General features: G+C 45.1%; 1 protein-coding gene across 3 annotated transcripts in view; it reads left to right on the plus strand.

Annotated features, from left to right (window-relative positions):
* Positions 1-20,094, plus strand: part of LOC124310888 (netrin receptor UNC5C-like) — a 65,274-nt gene extending 45,180 nt beyond the window's left edge. For 2 of the 3 annotated variants that reach the window (XM_046775014.1, XM_046775015.1), the window contains 11 exons: positions 3,157-3,444; positions 7,796-7,978; positions 8,678-8,842; positions 9,030-9,065; positions 15,109-15,267; positions 16,869-17,056; positions 17,122-17,338; positions 17,424-17,684; positions 17,762-17,928; positions 18,010-18,821; positions 18,892-20,094. In XM_046775014.1, coding sequence (XP_046630970.1) covers positions 3,157-3,444; positions 7,796-7,978; positions 8,678-8,842; positions 9,030-9,065; positions 15,109-15,267; positions 16,869-17,056; positions 17,122-17,338; positions 17,424-17,684; positions 17,762-17,928; positions 18,010-18,821; positions 18,892-19,066 — 2,651 coding nt within the window. In that variant the 3' untranslated portion in view covers positions 19,067-20,094. The remainder of the gene's footprint in view (positions 1-3,156; positions 3,445-7,795; positions 7,979-8,677; positions 8,843-9,029; positions 9,066-15,108; positions 15,268-16,868; positions 17,057-17,121; positions 17,339-17,423; positions 17,685-17,761; positions 17,929-18,009; positions 18,822-18,891) is intronic. The other variant, XM_046775016.1, reaches the window with a different exon arrangement.
* Positions 20,095-20,604: the final 510 nt, after the last annotated feature.

Here is a 20,604-nt window from a genome sequence, read left to right on the forward strand (position 1 = left end):
TAATTTCCAGGCAAGAATATTGAGAAATTTCATGCGGAATGGAGAGGAGCAACTTTTGGGGGGATTATTTGAATGATTTAAACTCTTCCCTCCTTTTCTTATATTTTTAAAAAAGCCCCTGGAACCGTGTCGTCGGCCATTTCTCTTGGCTTGTCTCTCGACTCTTTCCCAGTTCGGCATCAACTTCTCTTCAAGGAATGGACGAGTCGAAAGAACCTTATCCACAATATCCGGAGTGTACTACGTGTCAAAAGAGTCCCATCCATCAAGTTGTTCTTGTATACCGAAAACAATTCGGGTTTCAGAGGGGGGGGCGCTACTCGAATGGGTGAAAAAGAAGCCGAGAACAAATCTGTGTCGTGCTAATTTGTGTCTAGTCGGGATTTGTATTTAGTCTCGGGCGGTGTATGTACATCTGTTTCCTCTTTGATCCAACGCTTTGGCATTTGCCTGTGTCGCTTCCCTTTTCCTGGACGTCGGCGTTTGTTGTAGTTTAATAATAGTGCGACTGGCAAAGGTGTGTGTGTGTGTGTTTGTGATGGCTCAGCCCCCATTGCCTTTTTCTTATTTCGCCACTCAAGTGGCGTTATATGACGACGTTTCAACAGCGCACGAAAGAAAAGAAAAAAAAATCAGTTTTATGACACATTGAAAGACATGAAGAAAATTGAATTGCTGGTGCCAGTCCAAAAAGAAAAGAGAGAAAGTCCTTCGTTCCCACACTCGTTGCGTATTATTTCCCCTCTGGTGGTGTCTGCGCGTGTACCACCGTCCGTTATATGCTGCCCAGCATACTCTGATGTTCATGTTGTTTGGTTGTTTTGGCTGTTGTTTTTCTTTTCCTTTGCCTCTGGTCTCCAATGATGATGATGATAGTGGCGGTGGTAGGTAGCGATCCTTTGTGTGTGTGTGTGTGATGACTGGGCGCCGTCAAGTCTGTCTCTGTATTACAGTACATTATTATCCAGCAGCGATTTCGGCTCTCGTCAAGTCATATATTGCTGCCGGCCCTGTTCTCTTCCTCTGCAACAACAACAACAACAACAGGCCAGACTCGTAATATTTTTGTAGTATTTTTGGCTTTATATATTTTTGTGTGGTGATGGCAGAGCTATTGGACCTCTGGTTACTGCACTGCATTGCCATCTCCACTACATAAAACGGGTCAATAAAAAAGGCGAGGAAACAAAAGGAGAAAAATATGAATAGAAGAAAAGTTGTTGTTGCGTCATTCTTCATACAGCCGCAACTTTTTGTGCGTCAGGTAGTGGCCATCAAAACTGCTGCCAAGAAAAGTGCCGACCGACCGACCAACAACAGCGTCCAATCAATTTCGCCTTTTTATTGGTTCATAACCGCTCAACTCGGCTCTAGACCGTCTGAACTTTTGCCCATCTCGCACCTCATTGGTTCCTGGCCTCTTTTACTTTTGTGGAGATGAGAAAATGGTTCAGCCAACTCTTTTGAATTTTCATTTGATTTTTTCATGGGCGGTGATGAAGTTTAAATCCACCGTCGCGTACTGCACTTTTCCCGAAAAAGTAATGGGTCCTGCAATTTCTAACCAAAGCAAAAGTGAACTGCGTGGAACGTGCGTGCTCTTTTTCCCTTTTTTATTTCATGGGAAGGACGTCGGCTGGTTGGCACCAAAAGAGAAAATCAAAAAGTTGAGAAATGTATAACATAACATGGCAACTAGGACAACGCCATCAAAGTGTTTCTGGCTCTTTTGTCCTCCATCACTTCTTCACGGATACGCTTCAAACATTCAGGGTGATTATAACGTCGGGACGGTATTACAACAACAACTGTACCTACATATTTTGTATTATTACGATCTGTTTTGGGTTTGTGGTTTCTCGGACCAAAGACGAGAAAAGAGAAATGACTAATAATGTCTAGGCCGTCCATCCCGTAATGTTGAATAATTCCCCATGATTTCGGATTGAGGGTGAGACTTGGGGTAGGAGGGAAAGTCAAGGAAATGAAGGCCAACCTCTAAATACAACCGCCGTCGTTAGAGACGATTGCCAATGCAAATGAACCGAGTACCGGCGAATGGTAATTTACTTCAGGAAAGTAACAGACGACTGCCAGCAGCAGCAGATGACGAGTAGTTGGTATTGTACAGTCAATCCTGTTGGTCCCTCAGCAGAGACTTTTCGGGCTGATGTATAATCATAGGACGGATGTCTCACGCCCATTCCTTGCTTTTGCTTTTCTTTGGTGTTTTCCTTTCGTAGGGTATTATACAACTCGACTCGTAATGTAAAATATAGTCAATAAATACAGTGCCAACAGAGGGACGGACTGCTGGGGCTGTATAACGCGCCGCTGTCGGGATTTTCTCCGGGTTTTTGTGTCGACTCTGTATAGAAATCCATAAAATAACCTCGGCTTTTCCCCCCGTCGACACCAGCAGATTCATTTTACTCAAAGAAGAAAAGAAAAATAAGAAGAGGAGGTTTTAAGAGACGCCGAAGAAATGCGATCGATGGTTGGCCTTTTTTGGGGCTTATTTCGAAATCAGAATAAAGTGCGGCTCACGCGTGCCACACACTCGAATGTCTTTTGGATGAAAAGTGGAGAGATTGTGGGTTGGGTGGGTCCGGGAAATCGATTCTCTGTGCTCACGGTGCCGACCTCTCGTGATTTATTCCCGCGGTCGGATAAATGACATTATAGACCGAGGTTGTTAGTGGTTCATTGAGATCTGCTTATGGTGAATTTGGTTTCAAGTTGTTGGTCGACAGTCCAGGTCTGTGGGTGGGTAAACCACAAACAAGGCCGTCAATGTCCAGACGAATCAGCGCAAAAAAATCCGGCCGTTGCAGCTGCTCCCATTGGGTCGGCACATCATCATCGACTTGATTGTTCGCACATGGTCACTTTTTCTTTTTTGGAAGTTTTTCAAGGCGGACGTTTATTACCCGCCACTTTTATTCGATTCTTTGACGCAATATAAAAAGGGAATGAAAATGAAATGCTGCTGGTCGTAAAAGTAAAACAAGAATAATTTGACAGCTGTTGTGGTCACTTCTCGCTTTTTTCAACTTTTATTTTCTCCTTGAAAATAATTTCTTTTATTTCAATTTTCAAAAATCGACATTGTAGCCGAATTTCGTGATTTTCATTTATTCTTTTGTTTTTCTTTAGTTATCCGCAAACACTTTACGGAGAATCCTTACTCGCGGAGTGTTGAACTGGAGCGCCAAGTGGAACTGCGCTGCCTGGCACCTGAGGGGATCCCACCGCCGGATGTCACCTGGCAGAAGAATGGCGTGCCCGTCGAGCCGAAAAAGGAAGGCAGCAACTTGATCGTCAGCAGCGAGGGACATTTGCTGGTCGTTCAGGCCCGTCTGGCCGACATGGGCAATTATACCTGCGTGTCGGAGAATGTGGCCGGCAAGCGGATCAGCGACACGGCCGTTCTCACCGTTTTGGGTACGTACCACCCGATTCCTTAAGAGTTATACGTCGGGAAATATTATAGAAACTGGAGTCCTAGAAATGTCAGAGACGCTTGGTGATATCGACTCCATTTCCGGAAGGTGATGGACTCGACTGCGCCCCAATGTATAACGCGTTACTGGCAATGAAGAAATCGATTAGAGTTTAAGGGAACGAGTGGCGTGAAATTGAGCTCGATCCGCATCCATCACGCACCATCCGATTTCTGGCAGTCAACTGGGCCCAGCTTTATCCGCATTTCGTTTGTTTCTCTTTGAACTTAATGTAAAGAGTTTATAGGTTCAGTATTCAAATGAGGCTATGCTCACTGGATACAAAATTTATCAAGTCATCTGGAACCATTGGGATATCAAATGCAAAATAGATGGAATTATCCCTAGAAGAGTTTAAAAATAAAGGCTGACAATTGCTGGGGGGAATTTCTTTTTATCGGGAAATGAACGAGAATAGACAAGTTGATGAAACTATTCATCACGTGAACCTTTTGACTTTGTGATGTTTTGGTGGGAGGCCTCATGATTGGTCATTATCTCAGCTGGACGTCCATTTTTAACCTTTTCTCATTCATAGCGATAAAATGAAATTGGCTTCTATTCTGACTATTTCTTCTCCCAAACAACCCGGAGGAAGGTGAGCATCACACATGAGCGAGGTGAATGTGGGCGGCGATGATCCTTGTGGGTTTCATCATTTCTTCTCCAAGTCGATGGAATGCGCTGCTCAAATTGTTCTCCCGAGAAAAAGTTTAAACCGCATAGAGGCAACAGAAGAATTCCGCTCCCCCTCATCCCGCCTATATGGGGAGGAATCGATTTATAGGATCACGTAATCATCTCTATTCTCTTAATGATGTTGTGTGTGTGGCGGCTTAGGCAATAGGTCACACGACCCCCCTGGCACTAAAAGTTCAGAATAATCACGGCGGGCAAAAACGAAAAAATTCAATGGATGTTAATTTTCGACTTTTTGAAACTTGGGAAGAAAACATTTCTCGTTTCTTGCTCGTTTGGTTTTTGCAAGGTTAACAAGTTTCTCGTTGATTCTCCCATTGTTTCTTTTTGCTGTTGTTGCTATTGGTGAAGGGATGAAATAGGAAAAAGAAACAAATTTTCTGGGGACTTTTTAAAAAACCTTAAAAGTGAAAAATTTCTTTTTGAAAAGAAGACAAAAAGAGCTGGCTGCTTTTAATGGAAGATATCAATCAGCTGATGCCGGGTGACCGCAGACCCCCGCAGCTCAGCATTAAAGAATAGGCAAAGAAAAAAGAGGCAACCAGGGTCCAGGGGATTATTTTAGTGATTGGGTCCGTTGATAAGTCTGAAAGAAAGAAAAAATCAAGACGAACGACGAGTTCCCCTTTTTCTTTATTGTTTTAAAAGGGAGTCCCTTCTCTTTCTCTGTGATGGGATTTTCTAAATAGATACCAGCGTATGTTTCCTATAGATGTTTGGATTTTTCCCTTTTTCTTTTTATCAGTTGTGGAGGCTTTTGCCTATAACGGGACAGGTGATGAGACAGCTCTGAAAAGATTGGAGCCCTCGCTGCTGGTGTTTCAACGTGCGCTCTTTTCCGTTTTCTTCTCTTGTCGACTTTTGTTTTTGTTTTGCCTTGCATCTCTCGCCTTCAAACACCGTCTATAAGCTTCACCGTCTATCTTTCTTGATTCCCTCTTCTCTCCGAGTGTCAATGGACAAGGACGAGAGAGGCGTGGGCAATGTTTTGTGTCTTTGTTTTTTTCTCCTGGCCAGAGTAGCGCGTGCCTTGACGACGAGTTTTATTTTTACTTTTTTATTTTTCACTCGGGCGTTTGATAGGTTGAGCCGATCGCGGTCTTATCGCACAACTCGCTCCATTCCCGTGTACGCGTCTACTAAATGCATTTTTATCGCTCACGCGGAGGACAACGACGATGAATGAATCCCTAATGGAAATTTTAGATTTTGTAATCCAGGGCCGCGCGACCAAGGTCCAGTGTCTTTCACCTTGAACTTTGCCGATGAATCGAATTTCTACCAAAGTTTTCCGTTTTTCTACCAACAAGTTATTATAACTATCATTCTGATTTGGCATTGGGACTCGAGATCAAGTCGACGGTGCGTAACGAATGACGATGATGATCATTTGGGTTTTTATCGATGGTCGGGGATCAAAATGTGAACGGAGAAGAAGAAGTAAATGATGGGCCGGTTATATACGGTGAGTTCCATCTACTTGCCATTCCACCTCTTTTGCTTTTCTTTGCTCGTTTTTTATTTTATTTTATTTTTTACTGACGACCGACCCAGTCGAGTTAACCGAATCGAATCACTAAAAGAAACTGATGCATTCCCAACCGAGAGGCAGAGAGAGGCGTTGTGACTCATCTTTCGTGACTGAGGCCATTGTAGGCCACGTTCCCTCCTCCTAACCTAACCTCCTCCGTCTGGTCCCGACATATGGAAATGGAATTGTTTCAACCCTTTAACAGCAGCACGAACCAAAAGAGCTCTCGAGTCCTGAGCGGCGAAAGGGGAAGAATTTCTCTTTGAAAAAGAAAAAAAAGTGGAGTCGTATTTTATTTTATTCTTTTTCATTACCGACCATATGATGGCTGCGCGTGTGTGTGTGTTTGCCCGTGAGTCTGCAAGATCTTGCGATTCATTTTTTTTTTCTCTCTCTCCTTTACGTCCGTCTGGGCCGCGGTGTCAAAGCGTACATTTATAATAATAGGGTCGGAGGGTATTACCATTTAGAATGCTGCCCAGGGCCAGTCAGTATAGAGTTTTCTTTGGCCATATTTCACAAAAGCCGCCATATAGTCCGCCGGCCAGTCGTTCGACTTTCTCGGGATCTGAATCTTTTGATGACCAGCAGTTTGTGTCCCGTCCCGTATGCAAGTGTTTGTTCAGCCCCAGAATCAAAAAAGAGTCAAAAGGGGTCGTGAAATCTCATTTCCCGTTTCCAACCGACCTTTACGAGATTTCATAAACCCAACAGTCCAGGTGAGATGGTTGATAGATGGTGGCCGATAGTGCCCAGCACTTGGACGGAGGAACAATGTCACGACCTGCGCCGAGATAAGAGAGTCCATATACACAACTCGCAAGATTTAAAAAGTTGAACGTGTTCCTTCCATTTTCTTTTTTGTCCCGGCCATGTTTGGCAAGAACGGGACCGTGCGCACGCCCGACAGACAAACCATCCGGTCGAGTCAGCGCGACATCATCATGCCCGACTTGGCCTGTGACTTGTTTGAAAACGCTATCTGCCTTTCACGTTTCATTGAACTCGAAAAAGTTTCCACCAGTGCGGTCGGGAAAAAAAACGTTTCAATGACATCGACAGACGTTCAAACATAATTTCCTTCCCATTTTACCTTTTTATTCATTTTTTTTTAAATTTTTTGGCGGTGGTCCAAATCCAGCGCTAACTCTTGTGTGGTGGCATTAAAGTTTGGTCTTACCGGGGTTGTTGTATCCATCCCGTCTTATCCCCATTCCAAATGGTAATCAAATTCTTTTGGCGACTGATTTCAACCTGACTGGATTTCTCGAATGAGATTGGTTAGGATCAACCATCAGAATTTCCTGCTGTCAAATTGTCTCTGGCCTTTCTCTCGACTCTGCCAGACAGGAGCCCAGGGGAATAAGACGTGGAAAAGGTAGTAGTCCTGCTTTTAATAATCCTCGCACTAGAAATGAGAGAGGAATGACGTCGGACACGAGTTTGGATAACGAACCGGGGACCTGTCAGATGCACTTCCTCGATATAGGCTCCCCTATACAAAATACCACACATCACCGAAGGCAGAAGGCTGCTACTCTTTTTAGACGTACGGGCACTAGTTTTCTCGTTGGCTATATCTCATATTCGCTCTGTCCGATTCCACGGGCGATCGTATTGATCCCTCACGACTCCCGTTGGTATAGTCGGTCTGATTCTTTACTGCCTATTTTTTAGAAAAATAGTACGTCTATATGCCTATCCTTTTAATGCGTTTATTATCGAAGAGAAAAAAGTCGAATCTTTTCTTTTCAGAGTTCTTTTCAATTTTTTCGCTTGGTGTGCGCTGCTTTGATCCGGAACTCCTCCATCCGCCCCGAGTCGCTATCATCTTTCGACCATCTTTTGAAATCAATACATAATATGAAGACGTGCTCTAGATCTATAGACGAGCACGGTCCAACGGGTTGTTGGCATAGGTCGGCCAAAATTGTCTTTTGACCCTCGCTGAACTCTCGTCCACTTTTTGATCGAATATCGAATTCGATTGATCAAATATTTGACGCCAAATCAATCATTTTAATCATGTTATTATTTTGTTCTTGTTCTTTTGGCGAAACAGTTAACGGGGGCTGGTCGTCTTGGTCTTCGTGGTCCGAGTGCACGTCGACGGGGCAGCCAAACTCTTGCGGTCGCGGGACTCAGAAACGGACTCGATTGTGCACGAACCCAACGCCGCTCAACGGAGGCCGCACCTGTCCGGGTTCCAACGTCCAGAAAGGCGATTGCACCTCCATCTGTCCAGGTAAAAAAAGAGTTTGACCACAAGCCTTATAATCATAGCTCATCATAGCCCGTTTGCCTCCTCGCCCCTGTTGTTCCCACGTGACTTGATTGACCGGCTCATCCATATGCAAAGTTGTTGGTTAGCCTCGAAACCCGCTCATATGTTTCTGTCGATGCGACCTTGGTGTAGTTTGTGCTGGCGCAAGAGTCTCATCAACGTGAGCTGACTGGGGCTGCATGTTGCTCCCGGCTGGCGCTCCCGAGACAAATTGTCTTCACTTCTCAGAAGTCCCGGCGCCACTTGTTATCTCATAATTGCATAACGAGATCAACTCCAATTCTCTCGAATCTTGGCGCTAGTTACTATTTTTAAATTTCGCTTTTAAGCTTTTGGGTTGATTGATGATCAGATTTACACATTCGATCCCATTTCCGCGTTTGATAATAGGATCCAATGTCGTTTATTTGTGTCATCATTAGCTCGTTGTTTATCCTTGTGTGTTTGTATTTTTTTTTCTTGTGCTGCCGGATTAAGACGTATCCATCCTTCCGGATGGAGTCGAGGGTAAGTTAATCAATACTCGCCAGCGTGATTGTCTGCTTTATATGACGTCATAGTTTCTTGTTAGCGATTCGTTGTTTTTTTTTTATCCATGCGCTACACAAAGTGATGTCGTATGAACATTTGTTTTTCTTTTCTTTTTTCCCTTATCAAAAGTGGTGGACGGTCGATGGAACGCCTGGTCCAGTTGGTCCAACTGCGGGCCGGATTGTAAACACCACCGTCGCCGTTCGTGCACCAGCCCTTCACCCTCCAACGGAGGCAAATATTGCGTCGGCCGTGACTTGATGTCTGCTAATTGCACCGGTGGAATGTGTCGAGGTATGTACTCATTATTTTATTACAGTTTTCTTTTTTGCGCATTTATCCTCCGTCCTGTTTGCCCCTTTACACGGAACCCACGATTTCAAATCAAAATCAAGTCGTCGTTTGACAAATAATTATCACACGACCACAAGTCCTTTTTTAGTATCAAAATGCAATTTATTTATTTATATTTTTATTGCAGCGGTTCGTGCCGAAGGTCTCGACATTTCGGATGAAGGTGAGTGTCGACTTTCTTCTCTGATTTATTTTACTCTTCGTGAACGTTCGGCTTTTTTTTTAAATGTGAACATTGTCGGTAACCCGGGAGTAAGTTGGTCGGGTGGGGGAGAATGATTGGATGAGTTGACGTGAGCTCGGGATAACACAACAAAGCCGATACGGAATCCCCAGTCGTCGATTCAATATCCTTACGGTGTTACGAGTTTATCCGTTGCTGGCACACATTACCGGTCCGTTATTGTAAAGTTGAAGGTCGACATTTGAAAATCCCGCTCTACTCTAGTGCCCACATTTTTTCGATGGCCGATACTTTTGAATGGATTCCCTTTATTTTACTGAATAACGACTGTGGGTCGAGAAGATTCATCACTTTATCGCTCCTTTCCTGTGTCGAGGGAAACACTTTCGATGCGTTTCTTTCTACGGCAGCTGCTGGCAGTTGCGGCATTCTTGTTCGAATGAATCCTTTGAGGCTACTGGACGTTGGAACGGACCGAATCCGTGTCTACTGCTGCCCGTCAGTAATAACTCTTTTCTATTTGTTTGGGGCGACGGGGAGAAAAAATATTGGTATGCGAACGGGCAAAGTTTCTTGCACTTGTTCAAATCTGTGCAGCGACGCCAACATGACCCGCTCTGTGTCGTCATATTGATTATCGGAATCCATCCGCTTGCTCACACAATGGACCTGTCTGCTTTCGAAGGGGGGCAAGTTGGTGGGGACGTGGAGTACAACGGAGGCAGCTGGGGAATTTGTGTTGAACGGGATCGGATACTTGTGAGGATCGAGCGCCAAGTGCGGCCGATGAAACGAGTCGTCGTCGTCGTCGTCGTGTTGTGCATTCGACATTGATCCGGGCATGAACAGTCACCTCATCGTGTTGTTGTACCTCTTGAATAATGCAAACGTCGCCGCCATCCAGGGAATTGATGATGATGGATAAGGTCCAGTGGGTTAGGAGGGGGGGATCCTGATTTCCTACTATACTGTCGCAACATACAAACAGTTGACGACGACGTGTACAATTACTAGTATACCCAGTTACAAGGGCAGTCGTCACAATCAAGGGACGATGATGGAACAAGATCTGCCCGAATTCCGGCATCAACTTCTCATTTCCCCTCCGTCCGCGCCGCTGGATGGATGTCGGCAAGGGACCGATCAAAATCCGAGCCAGGAAAACTTTTGTGTTTGGGGCGTGCCCCTTCGTGATCATCTTCTTCTCTTGGCTCCTTTGCCACCACCCGTAAATATTCTCCCGCAACCGACAATCCCGATATAACAATTTTCGACCTCAGCCATCCAGCCATCACGTTTGACTATAGTTTCCACCATAGACTTTCGTCTTTTGTTTTTCGTTTGAGCACAGAAAGAATTGAATGAGCTTTCCAATTGAAACAGCAAAAGACCGTCGATATTTACAGTCTCACATTCACGAGGAGCCACCGAATCATTAACGACATCATTGGCAGGTTATAAGAAGGTGCGAATCAGCGCACGGCACCGGTCTTTAGAAAATTGAAACAAAAGAATAATCCAAACAAAAGGCTGGACGGAAAAGACAATGGCGGCCGCGGGCCGTGCTCACTCTGAAATGTTCTTTAAGTGGATTGTCATGTTTTGTTTCGGTGGCAGCTGCTGCAGCGAAACTGGGACAAAGTCGGCCGTCCCTTTCGTTCGTCTCTTCTTATAACGACAAATTCCGCCTACGGATTTTTCACGGGGAATTGTTTTCTTTCCACCGCCCAACTTCTTTTCGCTTTCGGTTGTTGTTGTTGTTGTTGTAAATGGAACCAGTAGTCGTCGTCGGGCGGCTTCTCTTTGTTGCGTGCGTGTTGCCTTGTTCGGGATTTTCATTCTTTCCTGGACTTTTGTTTCGCTCTTTTCTTTTTGTTTATTCAAGTTTGGCTGATCTGATTTATTTACAATCGCCGCAAAAATAGAAGCGTCTCGACCTCCTTTATATTTGTTCTCTCAAGCGGAAGTGAATAAATCATCGATGAATAAAAATTGAATGTTTGCCAATCCCAATGCAAATGGTTCAGTTTGGCCAATCAGAATTTTATGGGTTCGTGCGTTTCCGCCCACCGTTAATCGATTCCAATTCTAGTCCATTATTTGTTTGCTTATTTAAAATGTCACTGCCGTGAGGTGATCTGACTTGACAAAAATAGGGGAAAGAGTGACGTCAGAGAAGTATAGGGTCTGAATTAATTACTACTATTGATTTAGTCCAATCAAGCAGTTCTATTCAGAGACCATTCCCTGTGACGTGACATTTGGTCGAGGATGCGGAATGTTCATTAGAAACGGGAATTGGAGTACAAATCAAGGCAAAGTTGAAACCAAAAGTGGCGTCCATTTCCGTCCCAATGAGACACGGAACGCTCACACGCCCTACGAATTCTCGGGTAGCGTCGTCGTCGTTCTGACTGAGATTCGGTTCCATCTCAACTCGTTTCTACTCCCTCAGACTCCTCGTTGAGCGTCTCATTTTGGTCGCCACACACTTGCGGGTCCAGCCAAGCGTGCGACGGCAACCTCCGGAATCACGCGGGAATGAAGAATGCCTGTCCTTTCGCTTGTTCCTTTCGATTCGTTTGGTTCGTGCCTTCGTTCGTCCGTTCTTTCGTTCGTTCATGAGCTGAGGTAAAGGGAGGCGATGACAGTGGGAGTGGCAGACTGACTGGCATCAGTGTCTCCGTTCCGACAAGAAAGTGAGAAGAAACACGCACCGCAGTTATCTCCGTCTGTCCCGATTCTTTTAGGAGAAACGCGGACATTCCGGCGCCGGAAGCCAAAACGCTTTCATGTTTCACCGCCTTCTTTTTCGTTGGTGTTTCTCTAATTTTAACATTTTTCTTGGTATGGATAGAAGAAAATGTGTGGCGTCAACCCGAGTCGTTTCAAACTTGGCTCCTAATTGAGTGGCGCCATCATTTTATATATTGACTGGACAAGAAGAAGAAGAAGAAGTGTCAACTACACATTCTGAGTACGCGTGTCGTGTCGGCTGTAGGGAGTGTAAAGGGATATATAGGGGCGGGAGTCGTTGACGATGGAACAAGTTGACGTTGTTTGTTGGCTTATTTGGGCGCCAGTCTCTCTCCTTGTTGTTGAATACAAGATGGACTGTCTGACTGGCTGACGTCTTGGCAACCGTCCAGAGCGTCGGCAGTGGCTCGGCTCGGCTCGGCTGCTCCTTCCGTCTTTGATATTAAAGAGCCTCCACTAATTCTGTCGGTCAAGGGGACCCCTCCAGTGAATCCATCTGCTTGCAGCATCCGTATAGGGTCCTTATACTGGATTCTACTGCCACTTCTAGTACATCTCTCCATTCTTTTCTTTCTTCGGCCCCCTCTCGTTTCGTTCGGATGGCGGCCGGAGGAGACAATGGGAAAAGGCAACATCGAGTCCTAACAACTTTTGGAAACTATCCGAGCAGATTTTTCTCTTTTCCTCCTCATCCATAAACAGAAGAGACTCATCCGGTTTCTTTTTCCGGATGTTACCAGACTCTTTTCTCTATTCTTCTCATCCGCTTTTATGTAAGGCGACTTCTTGCGTCAGTTGTTCCCCCTTTTTCTTTCTTTTCTCTTCATAATCAAGTCACTCCTTCTCTATTTTTTTTCGAATTCTCTTTGCAGTCGCCCACCATCAGTTCATTCGCTCATCCACTCGCTAGTGTCGCTATAGTCTCTCCAACCCCAGCAGTCGCTTCTATCTTTGCCAGCCGGGTCCGAAATTCAATTGGATGCGTCGAGTTGCGCTCACTTGACATGTAACTAATGATTCACGCTGGATAGAGAAGAGCATCAACCAAAGCAAACTCCCACCGGGGGGTGGAGGGCTTCTTCTACTTCCTCAGCTATTCAGTGTGTGTCATCGATGGCCGAAAAAGTGTACAGTCAGTTGAATGTCTAGCAGAACAGCCTAGCCAACTCCCCCATCCTCTTCTGCCCGATTGCGCGATCATCACCCGGGCTAATATGCCAAGTCTCCCTCTTCCGATTCACCCCCCTTGCTCTTTATATTTTTATTTTTCTATTTTCCCTGTTCATCGCGACACACAGGGATGATGATGGCTGATGTACAACAGGCCAAGAAAGTCGACGTTGACTGAATGTTGCGAGTTTCCTCCACCCTCGCCCGGGATCAGTGGACCGTGTCGGCTTTTTATCGTCGTCGTCGGGATGCTCAGATTTACAACAACTCACCCCCCTCCGCCCTGGATCCACTACTATAATAACTCTTCCTATAGTCTGCTGTTGGGGTCTAGTCCGTTGCCACTCGTCTGATGTGTGGTGCTTACATCCGGGTCGTTTCATATGTAACAGTAAGAAGATGCGCCTCTACTCGTATAGACGACGCTGGATCGATGCGGATGAATCATACCATCCACCATCTTTCACTTATTCGTTCTTATATCTCTTAATTTTTATTTGCATCATTTCATTTCTCTTCCGCTTTCTGATATTCGTGACGGAATAATTTTGTCCGGATCTATCCTCTCCATCCTATTGTTACATAACCTGGGACTTTTCGCTAAGGGCTCATCCGGTAGAATTCAGCCATTTTGGCTTTTTAAATTTTTCCTCTTTAACTTTTGAGGACGTCATGACAAGTCCGCTAGAGCGCTAGACCATTAACAAACACATTTTCAGTTTGAATAGTCCGTTCCCCACCTACAATGACGACGAGACTTGTCGTCACTTCGTTTTTTCTCCTCCATTATTCAACTTGTTGTTGAAATGACAGGGCGGAGAATTCTAGTGAAAAGTCAACTTGTTGGGTCGCGAGTGTTTTGGGTATCCAAAGAGTTTTTATACTTGGTGGAGGGGAGAGACGGTAACCGGCTGCCTAATTCACCACAGATTTTGGGAAGAATTTTCTTTCTTTTTTAAAACACTCCCGAAGCCAAACGTGCAGAAGGAAAGAGTTAATCAGCGTGTGTTATCATTAGACTCTTCTCTCCAGAGACGGAAGATGAGTCCGAGTGAGTAAGGAAGAGGATGCCAAGTGGTCCATCCCCCGTAGAATCTCTGCCGGAGTCTGTTCCCCCTTCTCATCCATCCATCACAATTAACTCAGAGTAAAAAAGGCGATGTAGACGGAAGAGTATATTGAGGCAAAGAGGAGCCCGAAGAAGCTTCAAAGGAGCATAAGGGAAAACTGGAGAGAATCACCAAGGCTAGAAAATAAAAGACAAAACAGAAACAAAAAAGGGTGTCTATGAATTTCATCTCTCTCTCTCTCTATCTTGTCGTGTCTCTCAGCGCTCAGCTTCAACCCAAGGATACATCAGGCGGCTCAAAGTTGTAACTTAAAATTTCGTCTCATCCATCAAGTCACGGAGGAAACATTTTTGTAGAGTCTAAACTCGAGAGTGAGACGGAGGAAATTCCTCTTAAACTTTTGGGGGCGGAATGTCGAATTTGTTTGGGTGAAGATTTCAAGCTCGGCCAAGTTTAAAAATATATACCGACTCTTACTGGAAATGTTGTATGTAAGGGTAACATGTCTGTATAGACTCGTGATGTGGTCTGCATCAATCGCAATATCACTAGGCTCTTACAGTCAAGTCACGAGGGTATCACGAGAGCTACACTTTAGTAAATGGGTTGGCCTTTGTCATGCCGTTTTCCGATGCTTCAATAATGGGCTCAGCCCGATTTGGATTTGGCGATCGACATTTTGTCAGTTGCCTTTTGATTTCAGCATTACCAAGTGAAACGGGTCATCGGATGCGATTCCGTCTCACGTATTAACGGTCGAACGGCAGTTCTCTCCTCCTCTTGATCGATTGATGATACGAAAAAGTACCAGAAACCAGCACCATGTGTGACCACTGTGACGTGTTTGGTTGGTGATGGTCTGATGAAGTCGATCATTACCAATTCATCGACCGGTTGGGTGCAGTACTCTACACAATCGATTGATCTATCGATTCGTGCACTCTTGCTGGATCGTCGACTACACTAATCTATAATCGAATCTTTTGAAAAGCCATATTTAATTAATTTTTTGATTTCATTTTTAGCAACGAAAGCTGCGCTGGATACGGACATTACTCTCTACATCGGCCTGGCAGTGGCTGTGGCGGTTATTGTCATTTTCGCCGTCCTCGGTCTCGTCATGCTGCGCATCTTACGTCGTAAACCCGGCGGACATTCGCCCATGTTTGCTGTTGGAACGTCAGGTAACTAGCGAGTTTCTCTTATTCCTTTTGATGTGACTCTAATAACTGTATAGACTTGACGGGTGATTGACTCGTTCCGGTTTGACTTTTTCCATACCATCTGACACTGCCACCTAGCGCTCTATGAAAAGTCTTTTCTTCCCCATTGCCAATCCCCGGAAATGAATCGAAATCTACACAAGTCAACACACTCGAACGCAGAATAGGGAAACAAATTCAAAGAGGACAGGTGCTGGATTCAGCTGTTGCTGGTCAACAGTTTGAAGTAGTCTATCTCTCCCCCTTACCAGAGAGGCAAGTGGGCGCCACTCGAGTTGACTAAACCAACAGATAAACAAACGAGTCGGCGCGACAACTTCCCGAAACCCCGGGAAATTCAGCATCTCTTTCCTTTTTTTCCCGTAGGATCTTTTGTGTGTCTGTGTGTATTCAACGCAGAGTTCCCCTCTCGTCGTCTTCTATGACGTTGATGCGGAAACTCCGCAGTACAAGTGGATAAGCCTTATCTGTCGCATCAACAAGGCCAGAATGTTGAGAGCTTCCGTCTAGTCCAATGCGAACCGGGCCGATTCCAGCAGTCCAGCGATTCACGTCGGTGTTCTTCCCATCCATTTCTCTCACGCACGAAAGAGAAATCACAAAAAAAACGGAGCGAAACAAAAGAGAAGCTCTCCAAGAAAATCCTCCATTGTCCTAACGACTATAATAAGTGTAGAGGGTCTTGCTATCTTTGTGTTCCAGCTAGCTTTTTTGTTTTTTTCGTTCGGCCGCAACAGACACACAATAAATCACTGTGCCCACAACACTGAGCGGTCTAGATGTTGAAATGCGCATATTATTTATTCTCTTCTTGTGCGGGGTTTTGTCGAGTGGATGCTGCGCTAGGGGGGAGAAGAAGAAAAAAAAGAGAGAAACAAAAAGGCAATCAACTGGTTAACGTGTGTGCACGTAACAAACAAGTTAGCCCACACGTTGTGAAAAGTCATTGTTTATTTGAACGGCTTCTTCAAACCCTCCGTTTGTCTTTTCTTCTCTTTCATTTTTCAAGACAAACTGCTGGATTCCTCCTAGCTCTCATTGTTTGCTTTACCTTTAATGGAGGGGTGCAACCTGTTTCCTCTGTGACTTTTGTCGTTTTCGTATTTAATCGTCTGTTGTGAGATTTTGGAAAAATGACCAACTTTGCGAGTGGGAATAAGGAAAAGATGATTTGGGAAAGCGTTTGAAACCGGAAACGTGGGGGGGCATCATCAGACAGTAGCGCAGTAAGTCTACCAACCAAGGAGAGAGGAGGGCGCCTTTATTTCTTTGCTCTTTCTTTCGGCGTCTTCCACATCCTCTTCCCCTAGCTCTACTCCATTTTGACTGGCGTTATCTTTTCGCTCCCTCCGTCTTTTCCTCTCGCCCACTCGGAGCTTTAAGCAAACACACACTCTGCGGGAGAGGGAGGGGGGAAGTAAAACATCGATAACAAGCTCCTTTATTCTTGTAATTCCATTTTCCCCCAAAATGTGACGTAGTCAACGCAAGTGAATTGAATGACAAGAGAGATTAAAATGTGTTGGTTAATTCATTGCAAATGTTTCTTTTATAACGTGCAGAATACGCGACGGGCTACTACTCGGACCAGGAGAAGAAATGCCTCGGCATCCAGCCGGATTTGACCCAGAATGCCGGAATTGGTGGTGCCAACAACCGACCTCCCGCTTCAGCTTATTGCGAGTACACTTATTCCGAACCCACGACATCCGGATGCGGATCTGCCAGCAAAAGTGGAGCCCTAACTCCCGTAAGGATTTGTTTTCTTCAAATTTTTTTCAATTGGATTTGTACTAATGTTATTTCTCCATGAAGATAAGCGAACATCATTACGATGTCCCTCATTTGGTCAGTCCGTCGCCGCCTCCTCTTCCTCCTGGATTGCATTTGATGTCCACTCCCGACGGGGAACCGCCCACGAGTCTTATGTCGTTGGCCAGTAGTCCTCGCCCATCGAGCCACAACACCAGTGTAGAAAAGACTCCGCATTCCGACTCGGACCAGAGTCTCAGCTCCACGCTGTCCTCTTCATGTAAAAAACATCACTTGACATTGAATCAAATTATTTTGACTTAACTTGACCATTTTTCTCTTTTTTTTTTTTTTTTGTCATCCAGCAACTTCAGGTTCAGCATATGATGTGGATACGCTTCCGTCACCTTCGTCCATCCGCCCGTTGCCCGGCAATAGCACCATCTTGCCTGCCAACGAGGTGGGTTGCGTCACTATGGCCACGGTGACGTCTGGCGGCTCTCGGTTAGTCTTACCTGATGCTGGAGTGGCTCTAATGATCCCAGAAGGAGCGCTCAAAAACGGTCAATTGCAGGAACATTACTTGGCCATTCTTCGCGAAGATCGCTACCGCCCTAAAATATCCGGTAAGATAAAGTTCAGTGAACCTTTTCTTCTGATTTCTGTCTCATACTTAAAAACATCTTATTTTTTAATCCAATAGAATCCCAAACGTTGCTCAGTCCCATTATGTTGTGTGGACCCTCTGATGTGGTTTTCAAGAAACCGGCCGTCTTGAGTTTCCAGCACTGCGCTGCTCTCAAACAGGGTCAGTGGAGTCTATCCGTCTTCTACAGCGACTCTGCTCCTGAAGACCCTCCCAACTGGCAGGTAATGATAAACAAACATTCAATTTATTCGGTGACATGAGTGATTTTCTACAATTGAATGAATCTACTTTTGATTTGACAGAAATTGGTGACGCTTGGAGAGGAAACGATCAACACTCCCGTGTTTAGTCAAGTGGACGCTCATCAGTGCCATCTAGCTGTCGACCAGTTAGGCCACTACGCTTTAGTTGGCGAGTCCGTCTGTCCAGGTGGCGGAAACAATCCAGCAACCAAGACCTTACGCTTGGCCGTTTTCTCTCCGCTGGCCGCCAACCAGCATTCGCTCGAGTACGGCCTGCGTTGCTACGTGCTGGATGACACGATCGCCGGCCTGGATGCCGTCATTTCGATTGAACGGCGAATGGGTGGACGTCTGGTGGACAAAGCAAAGTCATTTTACTTCCAGGACGGCGGATTTCCGCTCTGTCTCGCTGTGGACGAACTGAGCGCGGGATGGAGACTGGTGCAACGCGATATCCACCAAGAGATTCCGTTTTCTCAAGTTTGGAGCAGCCGTCGCTTTGATCTCCATTGCGCCTTCACATTGGAGCGGGAAAATCGCCAGGTCAACAACTTGAGTTGTCGGTTAGCCGCCCACCAGCAAGGGTCCACTCATCGCCAGTCGATTCGCATCGCCTTGGCCGACTTGAAAATGTCTGGCTGTAAAGTGCCGTCGAGCCCAGGATTGCCAAGAGCCTTGCGCTCCCTGACAGTCAGCAGTAACGGTAGTGCGGCCTCATCTTCAGCTGCCAGCCATTTGACGGCGTTGGATCCTAAAGCGCCCGTCTTCCGCCTGCAATTGTCCGTCCGCCGCCAACTTTGCCAACTTCTCGATCCTCCCAACGCGCGGTGCAACGATTGGCGATTGCTGGCCCAGAGATTGAGCGTTGACAGGTAACGACTGGTCTAGAGCGTTTGTCGGTTGCCAGTTAGTCTAAATATGTTTGTTTGATTGACTCATCAGGTACATCAACTACTTTGCCACCAAGACTAGTCCGACTGAACACATTCTCGACCTGTGGGAGGCCCGTCACCGTGAATCGAGTGCCGTGACGGATCTGCTCAATATTCTGAGAGTCATGGGACGCCAAGATGCCGCCACCGTGCTGGAACGTTCCGCCGGAGGACCCTGGATGTAGAATGACAAATTGACGACATTATTCTTCATCAGGACTAGCAATCTGGTGTGCTTGTGATATGCAGAACTTTGGCCTTAACCCACTTATTTATTTCGAAAAAACTCCAATCCCGCAACTCCCTCCCCCTGGTTATCTAGGAATGTCCCAAGCCAGCATCAACTGTTATTTCTCTTGACCCAGTTCGCAATTTTGACGTAGAAGTGATCTCGCGACTGGCAAAGACTATTTCTCACCTCTTCTGAGTCCACTTTAAACTGCCCTGATGTAACAGTGCCTCATTGTCTCGATTCCTAGATAACTCATATTTTTACTATACTAATTCTAAATTCTTTATCCTCGCACTCAACTCGCATTAAAACTATTCAAGGGAGTTTGCTACCAACCCTCCCCTCCCTACTAGGAAAACCAAACAAAAAATTAAAAAGAAACAGAAAGAACAAGGATACAAATAGTTCCGCATGAAAAATTAGACTTGCTCTCCGAGTAAGCAGTCGAAATATTTCCTTCTGAGTGGGTCCTGGGACGAAATCGTTGTCGTATACAAAGGTCCTAAACTAGAAACGACATTTCAATGGATGGAGTTGCGAAGATGGAAACGTGATGCGATTGTCATTGCAGAGCAAGTTCATCTGTACATTATATACATAACGCTTTCACTTGTAATAACGACTCCAAATTTGTTTACGGTGCTGTATGTGTACTATGTAGCTTGACCTTTTATTATGTTCATTGGGTAAATTTAATTGGGCACGACTATTGTACATAAGAAAATGCTTTGCTGTCATTAAACAAGATATGTAAAGATTACCGAACCAGCGAAATCAAATAATATACTGTAAAGTGACAATTTTTGTTTTCACTTTTTAAAAAAGCGTATTCCTGTGCTGCCGTGTGCTAAGTTCGTAATCTGTACAAAAATGTCTACTGTTACTGAAAATATTTCAATCATTTTTTTGGCTGCAGCTGTTTAAATTATTATCATTACAATGGCCAAGATAAGACAGAAATACAGAATATTCAGACATCAATCATTGATTCGATAGATTGTTAGATTCATTGTAAACTAATTTCATCAGGGGTATGGATATTGGATGGAGAGATGGTTGCCTATTAGCGACATTTGTATGGACATGATAGGAGGCCCCATTGAATCAACCACCAACACCATCTCCGACTTTTCGCACCATCTAGCGAAGACGGTAAAAAGTAAGGAATGCTGCCATCTAGCAATAGCAATGTATAAAAAGAGAGCAGCATCGTTATAGCTAAAACCTGGCAAAAATGTTGCATGGACATGGATGGGCATACCGGATTGGGGCTAGGAGTCTTTAGAATTGTGCAGAGAACAAAGCTCACTTGCTAGTTTCATGCAAATTTTCCGGAAGTATACCGGAAGTAAGCGATAGCGCCTCAACCATTGAGCTGCCGACCAAATAAACCAAATATTCGTGATCTACGTCAAATTTGGGGTCGATTAAGTGTAATCTAAACGAAATCCAGTTTTTGGCCAAAATCGAGAATTTTCCTGATGCATAGAA

Source organism: Daphnia pulicaria, chromosome 8 (genome assembly GCF_021234035.1).
Source record: "Daphnia pulicaria isolate SC F1-1A chromosome 8, SC_F0-13Bv2, whole genome shotgun sequence".
Classification (NCBI taxonomy): domain Eukaryota; kingdom Metazoa; phylum Arthropoda; class Branchiopoda; order Diplostraca; family Daphniidae; genus Daphnia; species Daphnia pulicaria.